General features: G+C 42.1%; 1 protein-coding gene across 2 annotated transcripts; it reads left to right on the top strand.

Annotated features, from left to right (window-relative positions):
- The first annotated feature begins 5700 nt into the window (after nt 1-5700).
- On the top strand, nt 5701-21523 carry DENR (density regulated re-initiation and release factor). 2 transcript variants are annotated; one of them, XM_044243475.1, is made up of 8 exons: nt 5701-5802; nt 6649-6763; nt 12775-12794; nt 13486-13570; nt 15622-15705; nt 18259-18375; nt 19678-19817; nt 19916-21523. In XM_044243475.1, the coding sequence occupies exons 2-8, from the start codon at nt 6658-6660 to the stop codon at nt 19958-19960; spliced, it is 597 nt and encodes a 198-aa protein (XP_044099410.1). In that variant the 5' UTR covers nt 5701-5802; nt 6649-6657; the 3' UTR covers nt 19961-21523. The 2 variants fall into 2 exon arrangements, with proteins under 2 accessions (XP_044099410.1, XP_044099409.1); XM_044243474.1 differs by having other exon boundaries at nt 5714-5846.
- The last annotated feature ends 1950 nt before the right edge of the window (nt 21524-23473 follow it).

The following is a 23473-nucleotide window of genomic DNA, read 5'->3' on the forward strand; positions in this document are numbered from 1 at the left end:
AGATTGGGCTCTGCAAGAGCATAATAGCCATTGTATGTGTTACAGTGGGGGAAAAATATTGGGAAACATTAGCCTGGAACAGATCTTCACAAATCCTTATAAAGGCTTTCCTAGCCCTAAACTTATGTGTTCATCAGAACAAATCTGGCACTTGGGTGGCTCAGCTGGTTAAGCGACATCCTTCAGCTCAGGTCAGGATCCTGGAGTCCCAGGATAGAGTCCCACTCAGGCTCCCTGCTCAGTGGGGAGTCTGCTTCTCCCTCATAGTCTCTCCCCTCTCATGCTCTCTCTCTCTCAAAAAAATAAATACAACCTTAAAAAAAAAAAAAAAGAGGGAACTAATTTGAAAGTGACACTCCTATGCAAACTGGCTTAAGCAAAAATGGGAATCTGTTGGGGCACCTGGGTGGCTCAGTGGGTTAAGCCACTGCCTTCGGCTCAGGTCATGATCTCGGGGTCCTGGGATCGAGTTCCGCATCAGGCTCTCTGCTCAGCAGGGAGCCTGTTTCCCTCTCTCTCTCTGCCTGCCTCTCAGTCTACTTATGATTTCTCTCTGTCAAATAAATAAATAAATAAAATCTTTAAAAAAAAAATGGGAATCTGTTGACTTACAACCAAAGGGCCAAGGGTTAGAGCTGACTTAGAGTGTGGCTGGAATCAGAGGTCAACGTTCTCCCTGTCTCACTTCTGCCCTCCTTAATACTGACTTTGTTTTCAGGCCACATGGTGGCAAGATGGCTGCCAACAACTCTCTCACTTGTCTTCTGAGACACGGTCCAGTAAGGAGGAGAGAACTTCTTTTCTAGACGCTCCCTCCAAGACGTGCTGGCATTTGCTGTGATTGATCTTCCCTTGAATTACTTAATCACGGTTACTACCAGGATACCACGTGCTGATTGCCTTGGACCTGGGTCACATGCTCTGCCTCTGGATGGGGGTTTGTGAAGGTCCAATTGGACCACATGGGTATAGTATGGAGGAGAGAGAAAACCCTTTCAAACTAAAATGGGCCTGTTACAGAGAGTGGACGCTAGAAAGGCAATCAACAAATATCCAGTCCACCCCAAGTGACCATCTTGAAAATGCCCAGAAGGAACCAGGCAGTAGAAAATGTCTGGCTAAGGGACAGTCTAGCCCCAACAGTGGAAAAATAAAACCCATGACTTCCTGAAAAAATAGATGATCTTATGACAAGGTGTCACCTGTGGTAAGAAGTCACTCCTAATCCAAGAAGCCCAGGGCAAACTCTTTCATTCTCTTTGCTAGAAGACTTCTCAGAAAGCAAGGGTCGGAATGCCCCTTCGTCCATGCTTCATCTGAATGACTGGTCTTGCAACATTATTTCCCCATCATCCTTTAGCAAAGGCTCACCTTTGTTCCTGTTTTTCAGCCATGTTTTGCTTGACCACAGATTTCCCTCTTGTGCTAAAGGAAACATCTAGGGGCGCCTGGTAGTTTAGTCAACTAAGGGTCTGACTCTTGATCTCAGCTCAGGTCTTGATCTCGGGGTTTTGAGTTCAAATTCCCACATTAGGCTCCATGTGGAGCCTATTAAAAAAAAACAAAAGGAAATGTCTAGCTTGCTTTCTTGCTCTGGTTCTTTGATAGTATCACTTAGGAATGCATTCTGTAGTATAATAGAAAAGCCTACTGCATTGGTTTAAACTGATGGGGGCTGGGGAAGAGCAGGGAATTTTGACAATAGAAAGTCTTGGAAGGAAGGCAGTCAAGATGGATAGGGTAAAAAAAAAAAAAAAAAAGAACGGATAGGGTAACTCAATAATGCTATTAGGAACACAGGCTTTTTATAAATTTCCAATCCCAAATCCTTGACATAGGTACACTCATGGTCTGGCTAGACCCTCACGGTTGAAGACGGTTTATGTTCAGGTTCTAGTCAGAAAGAAGAAAGGTCAAGGTTTTTGGTTTTTTTAACGTGAAGCCTTGTCTTTTTATTGGAGAAGTATCAAATGATGAATTTCTAAAATAATAAAAGCATGACTCTTATCTCATAAAATAAACAAGTGTCAAATATTTTATTTCACTTATTAATTAATACGGAAATCAGTAAGATGTTGAAACCAATTCAGAGGAGAATTCTTGAAAACATTCACACATAGGCAATCATATAGACATGCACAGGCCATTGGGAATGCTACAGTGAATTTATAGAGGGATGGAAAACTAGTCAACAGAGAAACGATCAATGCAGTTCTACCAGACAGAATTCATTTGCATTTCTCTAGACAAGAGCCAATTGCATTTCTCAGTTTTCCACAATTTACAAAATTATAAAATAGCTCAAAGATAGTGAAAGATGGAGATGATACCAAAGAGGGCTAGGACACCATATATTTGTCCATTTGGAAAGCTGGCACAATGTTTCCCAACAGAAGGGATGCCCCCCCCACCGTCTACTTATATCTCATGCACCAGGGCTGTGTCACATAGTCACCTTCGTTGCAAGGGAGGCTGGGAAATCAAGCGTCTAGCTGGACACATGGCTCGCTCAAGCGAAGCAGGATTCGGTTAGTAAGGAAGTCTGCCTCACCTATATATCCACTTGATGTAAGTGCACGAGATTATTTCATAATTTTTAGCACATGTGAGTATGAAGATGAATTCAGTTGATGGCTGTTGTTTTGATACTCTGACATCATTCTCCTCCTGTTCAGAGAACCTCATATTTCCTTTGGGCTGTACCTGTCTCCGCCCTCTACACCCAGCTCCAAAGGTGGACACTTGACTCCGAGCTTGTTCAGTTATGGGGATGGATTTTAGACCAGATGCAGCTGGAGGCAGGCCAATTAGATTCAATCTTTGAACTTTCACAGGAACGAAAGCGTGATTTATGGTAGAAAATAGTAATATTTGGGGTGTCTGGGAGGTTCAGTCGTTTAGTCTCTGCCTTCAGCTCAGGTCATGATCTCAGGGTCCTGGAATCAAGCCCACATCAGGCTTCCTGCTCAGCGGGAAGCCTGCTTCTCTGTCTCCCAATCCACCTGTTTATGTTCCAGCTCTTGCTGTCTCTCTGTCCAAAAAAAAAAAAAAAAAAAGTAAAATTTAAGTCTAAAAGATGTTTAGTCAATTTCCTGACAATGGTTGGTGCACAAATGGATTCCTATATTCTTTGTCATAATTCCACTGCTCCTCAAAGAGGCTGTGGCTTCCTGGTAAGAAATCTCTGGGAAGTTTATTTAGTATGTGGCTCCTCCTTTTAGAACTTGAACTGATAGGCTGTAGTATATGCTAGGAAGTTCAAGTCTAGGTTGGAATGCCAGTGGTGTTCGGGTACAGTCTGCCCAGAAAATAACCCCATCTAAGTATTTAAGTGGGGGTGGGTTCATTCGGGGCATTAGTTACATGGGGAATAAAGAGTTGAAAAGATGGGGTACCTGGATGGCTCAGTGGGTTTAAGCCTCTGCCTTTGGCTCAGGTCGTAATCCCAGGGTTCTGGAATCGAGCCCCACATTGGGCTCTCTGCTTGGTGGGGGGCTTGCATCCCCCTCACCGCCGCCTGCCTCTCTGCCTACTTGTGATCTCTCTGTCAAATTAAAAAAAAAAAAAATTCTAAAAAAAAAAAAAAAGAGAGTTGAAAAGATAAACAGAGGTGGTTGAAGCAATTCAGAGACTAGTGGCAGCAAGAAGCCAACAATCACACTGCCAGGCTACAGATTAGATCCAGGAAGAAATCCAGGGTACAGGTGCCCAGGGTCAGGGATCCCCTAACAATACAGTGGGTTAACCAGTGGAGTCAGGGATGCTGTTCACCGGGGTGGGGTGGGATGGCTGGGAAGGTGACTGTTCCTATTGCTGCCTCCTGTTGGCTGAACCCAGCTGGAAACTGAGGAACAAGAAAGCCAGGGAATGTAGTCTCTGGGGGTCCAGCACCCCCTTCTTTACAAAGCAGAACAGGAAAAGGGTGAGAAAGGGAACTGAAGCCATTGAGTCTACTACGCAGTACTGGCCACTTAGCCACATCTCATCACATCTAAGATGCCATTGATTATGGATGCCATTATTTTATGCAACCCTAAGAAAGAAAAAGAGCTGCCAATTAAACTATGACACGATGCTAAAACTTCATCCATTGCAATGTGTCTTGGTATGAGATATTAAAATGTGGAAAATATGCATCTTAAGATCAATAAAATATGCTATTAGCTGTGTGATTTTTTTAAAAAAAGATTTTATTTATTTATTTGACAGACCAAGATCACAAGTAGGCAGAGAGGCAGGCAGAGAGAGAGGAAGGAAGCAGGCTCCCTGCTGAGCAGAGAGCTTGATGCGGAGCTAGATCTCAGGACCCTGAAATCACAACCTGAGCTGAAGACAGAGGCTTTAATCCACAGAGCCACCCAGGTGCCCCTAGCTGTGTGATTTTAAGCACATGTCAACTTAATTCATTCCACCTTTGAGCTACAATTTTACCATCTGGAAATCAAAGACAATACCTGGGGGGGGTATTGTAAGGATCAAATCAGCTATCACTTTTAAGACGGTTAAGTTTAGCAAGAGTAGACACTTGTCTCTTGTTCACTGTGTTTCCAGTGCCTAGCACAGTGCTTAGCGCATACTAGGAACACAAGGTAATTTTGTGGAGTGAATCCCCCGGACTCTATATTCCCAAATGAGCAGGTTATTGGCACATAGTGGCAGCTGGGTTTCAGTAAATGGAAGTTATTATTGGAACAGAAAGCTATTATTATTGGACTCAACCACGTTTGGGAATAAGATCTTCTTTCACTAGTTAAAGAGAATGGACTCTTCTATGGGGGAAAGGAGGGACTCCTCTTTTAAGAAAGATGTCAAAGTGGAGGCCACAGTCTCTGGTGGAAAAGATTGTGCCAGATGGCTTTGTGCACACGAAGTAAATCTTGAGCAGAAAATTTAAAGGTGGTGGTGGTGGCGGCGGCAAAAGAAATTGGCAGGGAAGGAAGCAAAGAGGTGGGGGACAAAACAAAATACGACTACGAAGCACATTTTGGTCATCATTTTCCCAACCCTCAGCGATCTGCAAGCACTGTCATGTTGTTCCCATCTCACAAATGGGACTCAGGCGGAGCTCGGTGAGGAATTCCCGAAGGAAAACAACCAGACGGAAGCAGAGCTGAGACGCCAACCTCCCCCCCACCCCCGCGTGTGGTTCTGTCTACCCGGCTTCTGGCTGCTGAAAGCCGGAGATCCGAGAGATTAATTCCAATTTGCAACCCATGTAAGGATAGGTAAATACGAGGAAGGCGATGAAAACAGCTGTTAGGGTGGTGAGATTATGGGCGATGAAAACAATCTAAGGAGCGCTGACATGATCATCTCCAGAATAATTCAGCCAGTGCAAGGAGAGGTGTTGAAACCAAACGCCTTTTCCAGCTGCCATCTCCCCGCGGAGGAGTGACTTATCCAACAGGCTGGAGGTTAGTCAGGACTCCCGGATGCACCCCAAACGCGGGGCAACATTCCCCAGCTCATTAATAGGGAGTCACTGATGACTACGGCTCACTTCCCCACTGCATCCGCGCCCGCTTCCACGCGGAGTACGCCGAACGCCCATTCTCTCCCGCGGGTAACGAGCACCGCCTACTGGCTGTCAGCCGTTCGGAGGCTTGGCCCCGCCCTCGAACGAAACGCGCATGCTCCTCAAGGCCCCTCCGCCTCCGCCTCCAGGCTTCTCGCGACAGCCGCCCAGCGGCGGCCTGAATCTCGCGATAAAGGCTTGTTGTCTCGCGGGACCGCGGCTGGCAGACGGGCTTTCAGGCGGCCCTGGCCGGGGAAGAGGAGTTGCATGTGTCGCTTCAGCTGGCGGTAGTGGCGGGAGCGGAGGCGGCGGGGGTTGTGCGACCGCCCGGGTAACGACCCCTTGTGCCTTTCGCTCTTCGGAGAAGCTCGTAGAGAGCGTGGGGGAAGCCGAGGTGCTGCCCGGCGGAAGGGGGCCGGGCCGGGCGTCTCCACACCCCCGCCCACATGGGCCTCTCTGGTGTCCCCGGGATTGCCCCTTTGCCTCAGATCCTCCCCCAAGTCCTGGCCGCCCTTGTCGCCCCAGTGCTCTTACATTCTGACCCTTGCTGATTCTTCTGCCCCCATTTTCTCTCTTCAGATTCTGGTCTCCCCGCCCCCTCCCACTTCCATCCCCTTCCCTGATTCCTGTGTCCCTCCCTTGGCGTTGAGCTGCCCCCACACCCTGTACCCAGGGCACCTCTAGTCACCCACCCCTTCTTCGTAGGCTTTTTAAGCCTCTTTTCCTCCAGCTGCTTTGTGGCCTTTTTTTTTTTTGCTGCAGTTTGCATCCCTCCCAGATCACCCCCAGACCTTTTGTCCCGTCACTAGGGATCATCCTCCCCATCCTATTATTCTGTTGCTTCCTCTTTCCCCTGCTGCCCTCCCCACCCCCCCCTCCCACCCCAATTCTTCACGGTCTTTTTGCTGCTGTCACTTGCTTCCCTGTAGACCTGTGGAGCTGGTAGTTCTGTGCCCAGAATTGCGTGTATTTTGTGAATCTTAATGCAGCTTGTATCCTTCACTTAAGAACAGAATCGAAATAGATTTAGGGGTGAGGTATTGCTAGTGCGAGGGGTGAGGCTACATCTGAACAGTGCCTTTTTGGGGTCTTGGTCCGAAAGAGTGAAAATGTGTTATTTTCCTTGCTTACAGGTTTGGGAGATGGCTGCTGATATTTCTGAATCCGGTGGGCATGATTGCAGAGGAGACCCGAGGGGCAATACCAAGATAGATGCAGACTACCCACTTCGAGTCCTTTACTGTGGAGGCAAGTGTTACAAAGCAGAAAATGGCTCTTTAATGCTCCCTTTATTTTTATGCATTGTGATAGTAGTATCACATTTGGTCCTGTTAATCCTCTTCTCATCTGTCTTTGTTATCGGGGAAATCCTCAGTTGGGGGCTGGAGGGTGTTGGTGAAGGGGAGGCATGGGTTAACTTGTTTTTCCCCTGACGTGTATGACTTGTGTCTTGCTACTTGGCCTGGAGACGCTTACAGTCAGAAATAGAGATTTGGAAATGGATGATTTCAATCTAATGTTACTTGGTAGCCTGGCTATTAGAGGAGTTGTTCTTGGAAGATACTGAGTCTAAAGGGATGACAAGGACCGGGTGAGGACGTGGGGAAGGGCATCCCAGATGAAGTGAGCAGGTCTGCAAGAAAGGACTTGATTCACATCTGCGGAGAAGTGAGCAGCTTTGGGTTAGTATAGTGTGGATATAGGATAGGGAGGGTGTCAGTGAGGAATGGAAGTTGATGAGGTTGGAACAGTGGGTCATGGGACAGTCTTGGGAAAGTCTTCTTGGTTTCATCACTAATATATCTGTTAGATTGAATCTAGATTCTTTTTTTCTTAGAGTGTTTTCCCTCATTTTCTCTCTTTTTTTAAAAGGTTTTATTTGTTTACCTGACAGAGACACACAGAGAGAGGGAACACAAGCACAGGGAGAGGGTGAGGGAGAAGCAGGTCTCTTACCAAACAGAGAGCCTGATGCGGGCCCGATCCCAGGACCCTGAGATCACGACCCGAGCTGGGCAGAGGCTCAACCCACTGAGGCACCCAGGGGCCCCATTTCCCTCATTTTCAATGCAGAAATATTTGAATTGGAAATGGTTCTGATTTTATTAGCATTTTGCAAAGTTTCAGAAAAATCTGAAGGTACAGGATAGCAGAGGGGGCAAGGAAATACTAATTTTTCTCAGGAAATATTTTTGACCACTTACTTGGTGCCTCACAGTGTTTTAGGTGCCAGGGACTGAGTAGTGATTGGATAAGTCGAGAAAGGTCCTTGTGTTTGGAGACTTTACATTTTTTAAGTATAATAAGAGACATCATCTGGAGTTTAGTTTACTACCGAAGGAGAGGGGATATCACTGAGTTAAAAAAATGTTGTCAACTTGGTATTTGTCGGATATCTTCGAGAGTAAAAATTATAAAATACCTCAGTGAGAATAAGGCAGAGAAACTTTTTATAGGGTTGATTGAGTTTTGTTACGATACTAGTCTTACTTGGTCATCTTGTTTGCCTTTGGAGTCACAGACTAGTGTCTGCATCCTGACTCCAGCATTACCAGCTATGTGACCTTGGGCAAGTTACCTAATTCATTTAAGGATTAAAGGTGTGTTTCTTAAGGTCTGTATAATGAAATGATGATTATGTCCTAAGGTGATTTGTGTAAAGCTTCTGATATAGCAACTAACACAAGAACATAGTACAGTAAGTTTTATTATTAGAGAACTATACTAGTTTAGTATAGTGTATTTATCTTTGTCAACTGGTAAAGAGCTATTGATTTTTGTACTCTATTTCATCTAATCTAAGACTCCATGTTTTATAAGATTCACCACTATTTTATGTTCTACTAAGAAAGAAAATTGTCAAATTAACATGCCATAATTATAAAATAATCCCTATAAAAAATTTAGCATTGATTGGGGCGCCTGGGTGGCTCAGTGGGCTAAGCCTCTGCCTCTGGCTCAGGTCATGATCTCGGTCCTGGGATCGAGCCCCACATCAGGCTGTCTGCTCAGCAGGGTGCCTGCTTCCCTATCTCTCTCTGCCTGCCTCTCTGCCTACTTGTGATCTCTCTCTCTGTGTCAAATAAGTAAATAAAATCTTAAAAAAAGGGGCACCTGGGTGGCTCAGTGGGTTAAAGCCTCTGCCTTCGGCTCGGGTCATGCTCCCAGCGTCCTGGAATCGAGCCCCGCATCGGGCTCTCTTTTCAGCGGGGAGCCTGCTTCCCCCTCTCTCTCTGCCTGCCTCTCTGCCTACTTGTGATCTATCTGTCAAATAAATAAATAAATAAAATCTTTAAAAAAAGAATTTTTTTTTTTTTTTTAAGATTTTATTTATTTATTTGAGAGAGAGACAGTGAGAAGAGAGAACATGAGCGAGAAGAAGGTCAGAGAGAGAGAAGCAGACTCCCTGTGGAACTGGGAGCCTGATGCGGGACTCAATCCCGGGACTCCGGGATCATGACCTGAGCCGAAGGCAGTCGTCCAACCAACTGAGCCACCCAGGCGTCCCCAAAAAAAAAATCTTAAAAAAAAAAATTTAGCATTGATGAAATATGGTATGTGAAAACCTTCTTGTTAAATTGCTTATGTGACTCCTAAAGTGGCTTTTGAACAACTGCAAAAAATACGAGCCCCCCTGTGATAATTTGTGTTAACCAGAGGTCCCTAACCTTTTCAAGAAGGGTTTATTTTCATTTCCCTCCTAGTTTTTATTGATGTCCCAGGCACTAAGCTGGGGACAAGGTACTTCCTCAAGGAGTTTATGGTCTAGTTGTAGGAGAAGCTCTGAGTATTAAATGCTAAATTAAACAGTACTGAGTGTAGCTATGAATTAGGAGTTGAGGAAGAGCAGGGATCTTTGTTCAGAGGGAAGTAGGGAAATTTCCAAGGAAATGAGAAGCCTTAAATACAGGGTGGAATTTGCAAGGAAGGGTGAAGGAATTCACAAGAACAGTATGGTGGTAAGATTTAATATAGTGTCCTCAGGAGAGAGGGAAAAGAAAGGGCTGATTGTAACAGTGCTGGTTGGAGTAGAGTGAGAAACAGGTAGGTAGGATGGTGTCCTTTCTGGGGAAACATTTTGTCTTCAGGATTATGACTTCAGACTCCTGAATTTGAATCCTGCCCCAGCCATTTACTTGTGTGACCTCAGCCAGTTCCCTCATCTGTTAAAGAGCCTACTTCAGGGGCGCCTGGGTGGCTCTGTGGGTTAAGCCTTTGCCTTCAGCTCAGGTCATGATCTCAGGGTCCTGGGATCGAGCCCCGCATCCAGCTCTCTGCTCAGCGGGGAGCCTGCTTCCCCTTCTCTCTCTGCCTACTTGTGATCTCTCTCTCTGTCAAATAAATAATAAAACCTTTAAAAAAAAAAAAAAAGGAAGAAAAAAAAGAGCCTACTTCGGAAGGCTGTAGGGAAGAATGAATAATACACCCAAAGGCTCCACCTTCTAATGCCATCACACTGGATTATAGGATTTCAACATAGTAATTTTGAGGGGACACAAACATTCAGACCGTAGCAGAAAGTTTCATGGCTGATGATGACTTGTTCTTCATGTTGCATCACATCAGCAAGTACATAATGTCAGGGAATTGCACTATGAGTGATGCCATGTTTGATGGTAACTGCTAGATCGGCATGTCGAAAAGGAGTGGTTTACAGAAAGGGAAATTAATTGACTTTATTTATTTATTTACTAAAGATTGTATTTATTTGAGAGAGAGAGAGATAGAGCACACAAGTAGGGGGAACAGCAGCAGAGGGAAAGGAGAAGTAGGCTTCTCCCCGAGCAGCAAGCCCGATAAGGGACTTGATCTCAGGGTCCTGGGAGCCAAAGCGTCTGACTGGAGCCAAAGGCAGATGCTTAACCAATTGAGCCACCTAGGCGTCCCAGGAATTTGACTTTAAAAGCAAGTAACAGGGGTGCCTGTGTAGCTCAGTCCGTAAGCGTCTTCCTTCGGCTCCAGTCATGATCCCAGGGTCTTGGGATGGAGCCCTGCATCAGGCTCCCTGCTTAGCAGGAAGCCTGCTTCTCCCTTTCCTACTCCCCCTGCCTGTGTTCCCTCTCTCACTATGTCTCTGTCAAATAAATAAAACCTTAAAAAAAAAAAAGTAACAGTGAACTGTCCAGATGTTTTCATTGTATTAGAATTTTGTTGAACTGAATATTCTTTGAAGTGGCATACAAAGTTTTATAGCTTTAGTATTTGCTATAATGGTATTTAACCTATAATTGTATCCTGAAAGTGTGGCTGAATATCTGCACCTACTGGTATTTGAACTTGAACTGTGAGGATTGTAGAGCTCTGTTTAACCAGGGAGAGCTTTGGTAGAAAGATCTCCACGCTTGAAATAAAAAGGTGCTACCTGAATCTTTATAGCAGCAATGTCAACAATAGCCAAAGTATGGAAGGAACCTAGATGTCCATCAACATATGAATGGATAAAGAAGATGTGGGGTGTGGGTGTGGGTGTGTGGGTGTGTGCATGCCCGCCTGCACACACACACACACACACACACACACACACATACACACACACACAATGGAGTACTATGCAGCTATCAAAAGAAAGGAAATCTTGGGCACCTGGGTGGCTCAGTGGGTTGGGCGGCTGCCTTCCGCTCGGGTCATGATCTCAGGGTCCTGGGATCGAGTCCTGCGTCGGGCTCTCTGCTCAGCAGGGGGCCTGCTTCCCTTCCTCTCTATCTGCCTGCTTCTCTGCCTACTTGTGATCTCTGTCTGTCAAATAAATAAATAAAATCTTTAAAAAAAAAAAAGAAAGGAAATCTTGCCATTTGCAGCAACATAGGTAGAACTAGAGGGTATTATGCTAAGCAAAATAAGTCAATCAGAGACAATTACCATATGATCACTCTGATATGAGGAATTTGAGAGGCAGAGCTCGGGGCCATGGTGGGTAGGGAGGGAAAAAAATGAAACAAGATGGGATTGGGAGGGAGACAAACCATAAGAGACTCTTACCTCTCAAAACAAACTGAGGGTGGCGGGGGGGGGGGGGGGGGGGGTGTTGGGGGGGGGGGGGGCTGTGGGGGCAGGGTTATGGATAGCAGGGAGGGTATGTGCTATGGTGAGTGCTGTGAAATGTGTAAGACTGATGATTCACAGACCTGTACCCTTGGGGCAAATAAATACGTCATATGTAAGAAAATAAATAAATAAATAGAAAACAACAACAAGAAGAAATAAAAAGGTGCTCAATTTCTTCTGCCACATACCTACCACCTTAGTCCTCGGCTGAGCTGTTGAACCTTTTTTAGAGCTTCAGATGTAAAAAACGTAATGGTGGGATGAGGAGAAGGCATACCACAGTCACGTGGCTGGCACACAGCTACACTATCTGTGTGTGTCATGTAATCTGATTTCATGGTTAAGGGCTTCAGAAACTGACCAGGGTTCAAATCCTGTTCTACTAACCAAATGCAGCAGGTTACTTACCTATCGCTAATGCAGATGTGATTCTTACTTACAGGGTGGTGGTGGTGGTGACACATAATCATGCATGTAACAGTAATTGCTGTGATGAGTAATGCTGTACTGGCCCTCTTCTCCGTCACAAATCTCAGGATATTGGGCACACTGAGCTATTCGGTTCTTCACCTTAAAAATAAAAACAAAATGGTTGACCCAGTAACAGCTCTGTTTAAAATTGGGAAACCTTTTGAGTTCTTCTAGTTCTTAGCCCATGTAGCCTATACGAGGACAGGATTGGACCCGTGTTCCCTCTAGCTTTACAGTTGCATTATCTTATGTAGCACAATATGAAAAAGAAAAGGAAACGTATATTGCAAAGAAATAGTAGCAAAAGTGCTACTGAAGTCTATGAATGTGTTAGTATGAATAAAAACTGGTGGCCGTTTTGGTAAAACTATCGAAGGAAATAACCATTTCCTTTCAAGCTTTGTTGTGTTGGGAATTGTTTTCAGCTTAACTTCAGACCCATTGAAGTGGTTATGGTAAAACCTTAAGATATGCAGGATAGTACAGTTTGGTGTCCCACCAACTGAAGGTTATGGTCTTCTTTAGATTAAAAACAAACAAACAAAAAATAGAATATCTCTATGAACCATGTGGCTTTTACCTCCAAAAAAAAAAAAAAGATGGGTGGTGTTTGAAAAGTGATACAGAATTATAGGAAAAAATAGAAATGAAGCATTTTGTCCAATTTAAAATAAAAGTTGGGGTGAACCATGTGTGTTTATATATTAAAATTTTCTAATCTTTTTTCTCTCCCATTTTCCCAGTCTGTTCATTACCAACAGAGGTAAGTCCTTTTAAAGTTCTTTTCTTTTTTTACCTTCTGCATTTGAAGTCATTGATTTTTAGAGCTAGCCTGAGAACTTTATTTTTCATGTTCTGTCATTCGATAGTTGAGTTTCAACTTTTTATAGAGAGCTTTGGGTTAGAATAATTTTATGGTCTTACACATTGTTTTCTTTAGTCTTTGTATCATATGTGTACATCTTTTGTACTTGGCTATACGGTTTGGACTTTTGCTTGGAACTTACAGATAGTTACCTAAGAAAACTAGATTAGCCTTAAAGCCAAAATCTAATGTCTAAGCAGAGGAAAGTATAAGTTAAAATTATGTATAAGATTTTCTGTAAATAAGCTTCTGAGTCAGGATCTGTGGGCAAGTCACAAAAATAGTGAGACACCTGTGTGCCCAAAGCAAGAAGTGAACATGCTCGTTTTTTTCTCTTTGCTCCTTTTTCTAATGGCTCTTCTGTTTTGATTACTACAGTGAGGAGCTGCTTAATCCTTTTAAAAATCCCAATTTCTTATGGGGCATTTCCTGGTGGAATACAGAATTCCTGTGGATAAAATGTAGGGTGGGAGTAGTTGGTTTTATCATTCTTAATATAGCAGATAATAGGTCATGAATTAAGATGTACTGGTTGATTGAAAATGTTCTGTTGTGACTCAATTTGTTCTCCCCGCCCCCACTCCCCCAGTACTGTGAATATATGCCTGATGTTGCTAAATGTCGACAGTGGTTAGAGAAGAATTTTCCAAATGAGTTTGCAAAACTTACTGTAGGTATGAACATTTTTTTCTTTCATCTGAATGTTTGTACATCTGAAACAAATGCACATAAGGCATTATTTTAAAGATATGAACGTGCTCCTTTAGTAGCACTAAATTGTATAAATACAATTACAGAATTGTATTTATACCAATTAGCTTCAAAACCATTTTACTTTCTTGGGTTAAAATTCCTTATATAGAGTCATACACTGCTTCATGTGTCTTAACCTCTCTGACACAGTTTAGAATAACTTCTTATGAGAAGTTTAGAAGAAGGTTTAGGAGCAAATGTGTTTTCATTCATTCATTTAACAAATTACTCCTTGTGAGCATACTATATGTACACTTTGTTTTAGATGCTGGGGATAAAGCAGTAAGCAAAAGATCTGCTCTTTGGAAATTCTATCAGAAAGGGGAGACAAAGTAAAATAAGAAATAAAATAACTATGTTAGATAGTGATGAGCAGGGAATGGGGAGATAAGACTTACTGGGGAAAGAATTTGAAATTTTAGGTAGTGGCAGGAAAGATTTTGCTGAAAAGACTGCATTTGAACAAAGACCTAAAGGAAGTGAGGGAGTGAGTCATTTGGATATCTGGACGAATATTCCAGGTGTGGGGCAAGTACAAAGGCCCTAAGGTAAAAGCTTACCTGTCATTCAGGAAACACCAAGGAAGCCTTCGTGTCTAGAGCTTATCGAGGGGGTGGGGAAGGGTCAGAGATGAAGTCAGAGAGCTAATGGAGGACCACACCCTAAAGGCCTAGTCTTAGCTTTTACTCAGAATGAGATGTGGAACTATCAGAAGAGGTTTGAACAGAAGAGCAGTAAGGTCTGACTTTTTTGTTTGAACAGCATCTCTTGGCCACTGTGCTAAAGAATAGACTGAAGAGGGCACAGGCAATATAGGGAGAGCAGATTAGAGGCTATGGCCATAATCAAGTCAGGAGACCACAGTGACCTGCTAGAATGGTAGCAGTGGAGGCGAGGAATGTAGGCAGATTCTCCATGTGTTTTCTTTTTTCAAAGATTTTATTTATTTATTTGATAGAGATCACAAGTAGGCAGAGAGAGAGCAGACTCCCTGCTGAGCAGAAAGCCCCATACGGGCACGATCCCAGGACTCTGGGATCATGATTGAGCCGAAGGCAGAGGCTTTAACCCACTCAGCCACCCAGGCGCCCCATCTCGATGTGTTTTGAAGGTAGAGCAGATGAGAGGCTGGGCTGTAATCACATCAGGAGATGTCGGTGACCTGCTAGAGTGGTAGCAGTGGAGGCGGGGAATGTAGGCAGATTCTCGATTTGTTTTGAAGGTAGAGCTGACAGGACTTTCTGATGTACTGCATGTGGGATGTGAGAAAAGGAGGCATCTAGGGTTTTGGCAACTAGAAGAATGGAGTTGCTCTTGCCAGAGGAAAGGAAGACTGCAGAGAACAGATTTCTTCATTTTGTTAAAACTGTTGGCTTCTCTTACAAGATGGGAGGAAATGAAGGCAGAAGCAGGAAGAAGGGAGAGCCTGGGCTGGAAACAGGCCTATTAGATGTCCCTGATGTTATTCCACTATTTTGCTGCTTTGTCAGATTGTCTCTAAGAGTCACAACCCCTGAAACTGCATAGAACGTCTTTTTGGATAGTAGCTACAGTCATTTCTGTGGTTGGATAAGAACCCTAAAGTTGGGCGTTATAGTCTGTGTGGTCATGGTCAGGCGAGGAGTGACTGCCTAGGATGTGATAAGACCCGAGGAAGGAGTCTTCTTAGGCCCAGACTTCTGTTACCTAGGTTAGTACGTTTAGATGTAAACATGCCTGCAGAGTCTGAGTGGTTTGTCCTCCTTTTTTTGTGCTGAAAGGATCCTAATCTTCATATATCATCATGCACTTAATCATAATGACCAGAATTAGAGTAGATAGGAATTTAGCAATGTAATCATTTGCTTTAGAAACAGCATGCTTAGTTGTTGGCAAGATGCCTTATTTGTGTATGAAGTTGCTCAAAGGTGATTTTTTTTAAGGTTATTTTGAAGTAATGTTAATGCTTTTGGATTTCATTGTTAACATCTAGAAAATTCACCGAAGCAAGAATCTGGAATTACGGAGGGTCAAGGCACAGCAGGGGAAGAGGAAGAAAAGAAAAAGCAGAAGAGAGGTAAGGCCTAAATCTGTGACTTCATTTATATAAACACACCTTCTCTCTGTCAGAGGAAATACATAATGAGGACAGTCCCAAAGCCAGTAATGTCTCCTTGTGGCCGTAGTTCCATATGTGTACCCTGTACACACAGACTCCTGCTCTCAGGATGACTGGATGTCATATGATTTGGGCTTTTACAGTAAACTGGACCTAAGAAAACATACTTTATTTGCTGTGTTCATATGCAAAAAGCAAGCAGCCAACTTGTTTATGACATGAAAACGTTGATACCTTGTTTATTACCTTATTTGTTACCTTGTTACCTTATTTATTTAGTTAGAGTTGAGGACATGGATAAAAGATTTTCTTCTCTCATGTTGTCAGCTTGGTTAAATTTTTTTTTTTTAATATCTCTCTACCTGCTTCTGAAATGAATTCCTATTCTCTGGATCCTGTCCCTGCCTTCTTCTTCTGCCTTAATTATTCTCCCCTATGACTAAAATTAGCTTATAAATAAGGACTATGCATCTTTCAAGAAAAATTCCCCCAAGAGCCTATTGTTTACCTTATCCCTTGCCCTGCCCTTCTTAGCCAGACTTTTGTAGTAAGACTAGACTCACTGCCCTTGCTCTTCTGTCCTTCATTGTTATGCCTCATTCCACCCTAAGCTAACTGTCCCACCACTGAAATTCCTCTCGTAGGGGTCATCAGTGGCTCAATAGTTGCCAAGCAATAAGAGCATTCGAGCACGCCCTTTGAAATGTCATATACTTCCTTGGTTTTTGCAACAGACTTTCTTCATCCTCCCTGCCGCTCACTCCTCTTTGGTCTTCCGTGCAGGCTTCTCTTCTCCCTTCTGTCCCTAAGAAGATGTATTTCCCAGGATCCTGTGCTCAGCCCTCTTACCTCATTCTGTAGTTTGTTCCCTGAGTGATTCTTTCACATCCCTAACTTCTTTTTTTTTATTTTTATTTTTATTTTATTTTATTTTATTTTTTATTTTATTTTTAAAGATTTTATTTATTTATTTGACAGAGAGAGATCACAAGTAGAAGGAGAGGCAGGCAGAGAGAGAGATAGAGGGAAGCAGGCTCCCTGCTGAGCAGAGAGCCCAATGCGGGACTCGATCCCAGCACCCTGAGATCATGACCTGAGCTGAAGGCAGCGGCTTAACCAACACTGAGCCACCCAGGCGCCCCTCACATCCCTAACTTCTGACACCACTCTACCCGCTTGAAATTCCTAAATCTGTACCTCTAGTCCTGGCCTTATCTCCCACAGGCACCTCAAATGCAGTATTTCCAAGAAAACCAAACTTACTAAGTCCCAAATCTATGTCTTTTGGCTTTTGACAGCATACTTGATCCATTCATATGAGCCAGAACCTGACACTTGCCTAGGGTTCTCTTTCTTTGCTCCTTTTTTATTTTTTAAAGATTTTGTTTGTCAGAGGGAGAGAGATTACAAGCAGGGGGAGTGTCAGGCAGAGTCTGGAGAAGCAGGCTTCCTGCTGAGCAAGGAGCGTGATTCAGGGCTAGATCCTCAGACCCTGGGATCATGACCTGAACCAAAGGCGGCTGCTTAACTGAGTGAACCACCCAGACCTCCCTTCTTTGGTCCTCTTAATCAGTTTTTTGTTTGTTTGTTTTGTTTTGTTTTAGTCATCTTCCTTAATTTATTGAGTTTTAATTCCTTTCAGTGAGTTCTAAATTCTGTTATTTCTTCTTCTTAATCTGTCCTGTGCCTAGTCGATATTACCTTTATGACTGCTTTGTTAGATTTTGATTAATTTCCACCTAAACTAATGTAGGAGTCTGCATTAGCTCTCTGCTGGCCTTAATCCTCAAAGGCTCACCCTCCATGCTATAGACTGATCTCCTAAAACCTAATCTTTTTTTTTTTTTTCCAACTCCTTCATTCATTCAGTGGCTTTTCTTTTGCCTCAATATAAAATCAAATAACAAAGCTTGTCTTGCTGGTTCTTTGGTAGGTAATTGTTCACTTTTCTGGCTTTATCTCCAACATATCCATAAGCATCCTTCATCGAGACAATTGTAGTTCTCAAGTATAATGCCTTCTCTTATTTCTGCACTATTTTTTTCTCCTGGGATAGCCTTTCTTACTGTATCTCTCCAGTCCTTCTATAAGAACTTAGATGCCATTTCTTCTGGGAAAGCTTTTCTGTTCTCCAGAAGCTGAATAAGCCATTCTTCTGCAAAGCCATGGTGGTGTGCAGTATTCATGATTCCTGTTCAAAGTATATATCAGTTGTAGTAATTATTAAACTTTTTTTTGTCTCTTTGACTAGACTGAGAGTCCCTGGAGGGCAGGGACTATGTTTTCTTCTGTTCATCTTTGTGTCCTCAGCCCTTGGTGCAGTGCTTGGTACATATTACTTAATAAATATTTATTGAATGAATACTCACGCATATGTTTATTAGTTTTGTGTTAGAAGAAGAAACTTTAGAAATTAATATTTGGTATTTTTTGAAAATTAATAAGCTTAAGACGGTATTCTTTATGACCAAAACAATTGATGTGGAACTCTTTTTTTTTTAATAAATAAAGGTGGAAGGGGTCAAATAAAGCAAAAAAAGAAGACTGTACCACAAAAAGTTACGATAGCCAAAATTCCTAGAGCAAAGAAGAAATATGTAACAAGAGTATGTGGCCTTGCAACTTTTGGTGAGTTCAAGTTTAAGTATGTTTAAAATGTGTGAACTATAGTCTCTGTCTCCCTCCCTCTCTCTGTCTCTGTCTTGCTCTGTCTCTTTTTTAATCTGGCATCATGAAAATTTTACAGGTCTATTTTTTGCTAAGAAGACACAAAATGAGATTTTGCATGTCTAAGTATAGCTTCAAAATCAGATTTTGAAGAAATTTAAAAATGTTTAGCAAAGGGAACTAGTTTAACTTTTTCCTTTACAGAGGACCTGCTTGAACATATTTTATGTGGAATGAGGAGTGTTAGGTAGGATTCCTTTTGAGGCCTATCAGTCCTGCTCCTCTGTCCCTGCAGGCTAGATGGCAAAAGGCTGCAGAATGGCTTGTACCCTCTGAGAACAGTAGCAGAGGGTGAGGGAATGTGGATATCAGCAGAATGTCCTGCTTCAGAGCTCCTTCTGGAAGCCTTGAATGAACAGTGAAATTGTAAACCAAGGTCCCTTCCTGTGACAACACAGTTGAAAAACAGTCATTAGGTAATAGATTTGTTCCCTGCTCTAACTATTACTCTTTTAAGAAGGGATAAACAGAAGAACTACATTGTACTTGGAAATGTATATGTTAATGCCTGGAATTAATGTGTTCCTGGATTTACTTTGGTCTTACTATATGAGTTAAAAATGGTATGAATAATGTTTGTGTGTGTGTGTGTGTGAGAGAGATAGAATGCATCTTTTTTTTTAAATTTTTACTTCAATTCATTAACATAGAGTGTATTATTAGTTTCAGAGGTAGAGTTCAGTGATTCATCAATTGCATATAACAGCCAGTGTTCATTACGTCACGTCCCCTCCTTAATGCCCATCATACCGGGTTACTCCATCCCCCCCAAATAATGCTATTTTTATGTACCGAAGCTTTATTTGACCTTGAAAATACAAGTTGAATGGTTAAGACCACCACTGCCTGTGGTAGTTTGTAATTATCATGAGAGGAATATAAAACCTGTTAAGGCATTCTGTTTTATGAAATTAAGATACAGATTAAATTTTAAAATGGGGGGTGCCTGGGTGGCTTAGTTGGATAAGTGTGTCTGCCTTCGGCTCAGGTCATGATCTGAGGGTCCTGGGATGGAGCCTCACATTGGGCTCCCTGCTCCATGGAGAGCCTGCTTCCCCTCTCCCTCTGCCTGCCGCTCTGCTTACTTGTGCTCTTCTATCTCTCTGTCAAATAAATAAATAAAATCTTTAAAATTTCAAACTTGAAAAATACTTTTGATATATAATTTTAATTATACACTTGTTCTTTTTTTTTAAATAACAGAAATTGATCTTAAAGAAGCACAAAGATTTTTTGCTCAAAAATTCTCCTGTGGTGCCTCAGTAACAGGAGAGGATGAAATCATCATTCAGGGAGACTTTACAGATGACATAATTGATGTCATTCAGGAAAAATGGCCAGAGGTGAGTAGATAGAACATGTGCACCTGTGGATATGTTTTTAAAGCAAGTTGCTTATCTGATACCACAGTTCATGTGATGTAATTATTTGTGTTTTATAGGTGGATGATGATAGCATTGAAGATCTTGGAGAAGTAAAGAAGTGATTTTGAAAATTTGTCTCTATTTAATGATCTGAACTGAGAGTTGATATGGCCAAAGGGAGAGAGGCCTTTTAAAAATATATATATTTATCCTACAGTAAAACTGTAGATTACCCTCACCCTTGGCATTTTCACTGTTCTGTATAAGGCTGCTTCTTTTTTTTATTGCCAAAGTCTAATAAACAGGGGAGACTGTCATGCTTATGCATGAAATAGAATTTAGTCAAATAAAAATTTTTGGTCATTTGGTACTGACTTTTCTCTTTCTCTTATTAACTTTTTATTTTTGGAAAAACACTAGATTTTTTGGTGCAAAACTTTTCTGTTCATTATCTTAAAGCAATCATGATTTAGTGAAATCATGATTTAAAGCTGAGTAATATTTTAAAAAATTTGAATTTTGGCTTCATCACCATTAATAATTGTCTCCTTGCTTCTTTGGTGTGATAGTTTTGAGATGCTTGGGCATCTAATAGATTTGTGGTTGAATTTGCTTCATTGTTACCAACCAAGTCCACTTTGTGGTCACATTAACTTAATGTTGGTAGGCCTTGTTCACACTCTTCTGGAGATTATTTGGTAAAGTATATTAAAGCCTTAAAACCCATCTGCAGTCTGACCCAGTAAGCCACTTAGTTGACATTATCCTAAAGATAGAATCGTTCTTGCTTAAAACCGTGGGTGAGGGTGGTCATCGCAGTGTTCCTCATAAATACAAAAAAAATTGGAACTGATACAAATGGAACAATGGGGAAATGGTTAAAGAATGATGGTGCACCATATGGTAAAATATTACGCATATATTTTTAATATTTTCCAGAAATACTTCGGAAACCTGTTTGGTGATTTTAAGTGGGGGGGGGGCAGACCCCAAATTCATTTTATACGTTACTATTACTGTTTTGAGTGGAAGGTCATAAAGAGATGCTGCCGAGTTCTTGTTCTGGCTATCAATTCTGGGAGTGAAATCCTGCTAGCCAGTTGAAAAGAATATACACCGATACTCAATATATTTATGAAATCTGGGAAATAGCAATTGAAATGAGTCTTCCTCAGAAGAGAAACAGTGACAGTGAGTTTTAATGAATGCACTGAATGAATTTAAACTTTGTTTTTATAAAGGTCTTAAGTTAGGCTTTGCAAATTAAAAAGAAAACCCCTGCTATTTTAAATCGCTAATAGACACCTTTAAGAAATTCAGAACCCATTGTTTATTGCCATGCAAATTACAACCTTGAATGAATGAGTGGTTTTTTAAATAATTAAAATCTTAGGAAAAAATGTGTAATAAAGATGCAAATTAAGAAAACGAAATTCTGCATTAACTGTGAATTTTACTAAATAGTAGGAGTATCTGATGAAGCAAATTTATCCATCAAGACCATTTAGTATGTGTTGTGTATGTATTCTGTTGGTGCTGGAAGATGTCTGTGCCTGTATCAACCATGTGACTTCATGTAAAGATTCTCAATGTTCACAGTTCTTGGCAAATGCAGTTTTAATCCATATAAAGCCAGCAGTGGATGTTACTGCAGGATAATGGAGGATTAAAATTGTCCTTGTGTATAACATGTGTGAATCTTTTTCTTCGACCTGAAATTTAAAATGGAACATTAGTTTAATCCCTGATGAAAATGTGCTAAATTCAAGGATTGACTTTAATTCATACATTCCCTTTATGTATTACGTAAATGTTTTTGCAGTCTAGTATTTTTAGCAAAAAGAGTATAAACCTTTAAAACAGCCTTATGTCATAGTTGTAAATGATTTGCCGCAGTTAAGCTGGCAACTTAAATGCAAACCCAGTTTTGATATGCAGTATTTTCTCCTAAAAAAAATAGATACTGACAAGTGATTTTACATTCCATTTTACTTACTACATAGACGCCTCAGTAAATCAGCTGTTGCTTAAGATAAAATACATGAGGGGCGCCTGGTAGCTCAGTGGGTTAAGCCTCTGCCTTTGGCTCAGGTCATAATATCAGGGTCCTGGGATTGAGCCCCGCATGGGGCTCTCTGCTCGGCAGGGAGCCTGCTCCCTGCCCCTTTCTCTCTGCTTGCCTCTCTGCCTACTTGTGATCTCTGTCTGTCAAATAAATCAATAAAATCTTAAAAAAAAAAAGATAAAATACATGGTAAAGGTGCTTGGTTTTGGCTCAGGTCATGATCTCAGGGTCCTTAGATCCAGCCCCCCATCAGTCTCTGCGTTCAGCGCCGAGTCGGCTTGATTTCTCTCCCTGCCCTCTGCCCTTCTGTCCCTCCTACTCCTGCTCTCTCTCTAAATCTGTTTATTTTAGAGAGTACCAAGCCGACTCTGTTGCTGAGTGCATATCCTGTTAAAGGGCTCCATCTCAGGATCCTGAGCTAGGGTCAGATCTGACCTCAGATTTTACCTGAGCCAAAACCAAGAGTCAGATGGTTATCTGACTGTGCCACTCAGGCACCCCATAAATAAATCTTAAAAAAAAAAAAAACAACTCGCCTGGGTGGCTCAGTTGGTTGAGCAGCTGCCTTCGGCTCGGGTCATGATCCCAGCGTCCTGGGATCGAGTCCCACATCGGGCTCCTTGCTCGGCAGGGAGCCTGCTTCTCCCTCTGCCTCTGTCTGCCTGTGCTCACTCTCTATCCCTCTATCTCTGACAAATAAATAAATAAAATCTTAAAAAACAAAAAAACAAAAACTCGATAGCTTTCTTGCTCTTAGTTAAAAAATTGATAAATTGCAATTTTAAAGATGAAGTCTATCATTTAGATCCTGTTTTTGTTATTTTATTTTTTTTTGTTTTTTTTTTATTATTTTTTTTTCCAATTTATTTATTTTCAGAAAAACAGTATTCATTATTTTTTCACCACACCCAGTGCTCCATGCAAGCTGTGCCCTCTATAATACCCACCACCTGGTACCCCAACCTCCCACCCCCCCGCCACTTCAAACCCCTCAGATTGTTTTTCAGAGTCCATAGTCTCTCATGGTTCATCTCCCCTTCCAATTTGCCCAAAAGCACATACCCTCCCCAATGTCCATAACCCTACCCCCCTTCTCCCAACCCCCCTCCCCCTGTTTTTGTTATTTTAAAATTACTTAGGAAATAAGGTAGGAAGATAGGAATGAGTCTGTTTAGTTCATCAGACCGAGTGTAAATTCAGAAGCAGTATAATGCTTGGAGTTTTTTTTTTTTTTCCTTTTTAAGATTGATCTATTTGACAGTGTCAGCGCATAACAGCAGAAGGGGGAGAGGGAGAAGCAGGCCCTCTGTTGAGGTTGAGCCCAACGTGGGGTATGAATCCAGGACCTGGAATCATGATCTTAGCCAAAGGCAGACTCCTGAGACACCCAGGTATCCCTGCTAGGAGATCTTGTAAAACATTTTATGTATTTTTAAAAGATAACTTCAAAGGTCATTTCTGTTTTATTTATTTATTTACTTTTTTGAGGAGGGGAGGGGCAGAGGAAGAGAGAATCCTAAAAGCAGGTTCCATTGCCAGTGCACAGTCCTAGGTGAGTCTGGATCTCAGG

The sequence above is a fragment of the Neovison vison genome, chromosome 3, assembly GCF_020171115.1.
Source record: "Neovison vison isolate M4711 chromosome 3, ASM_NN_V1, whole genome shotgun sequence".
Lineage (NCBI taxonomy): Eukaryota > Metazoa > Chordata > Mammalia > Carnivora > Mustelidae > Neogale > Neogale vison.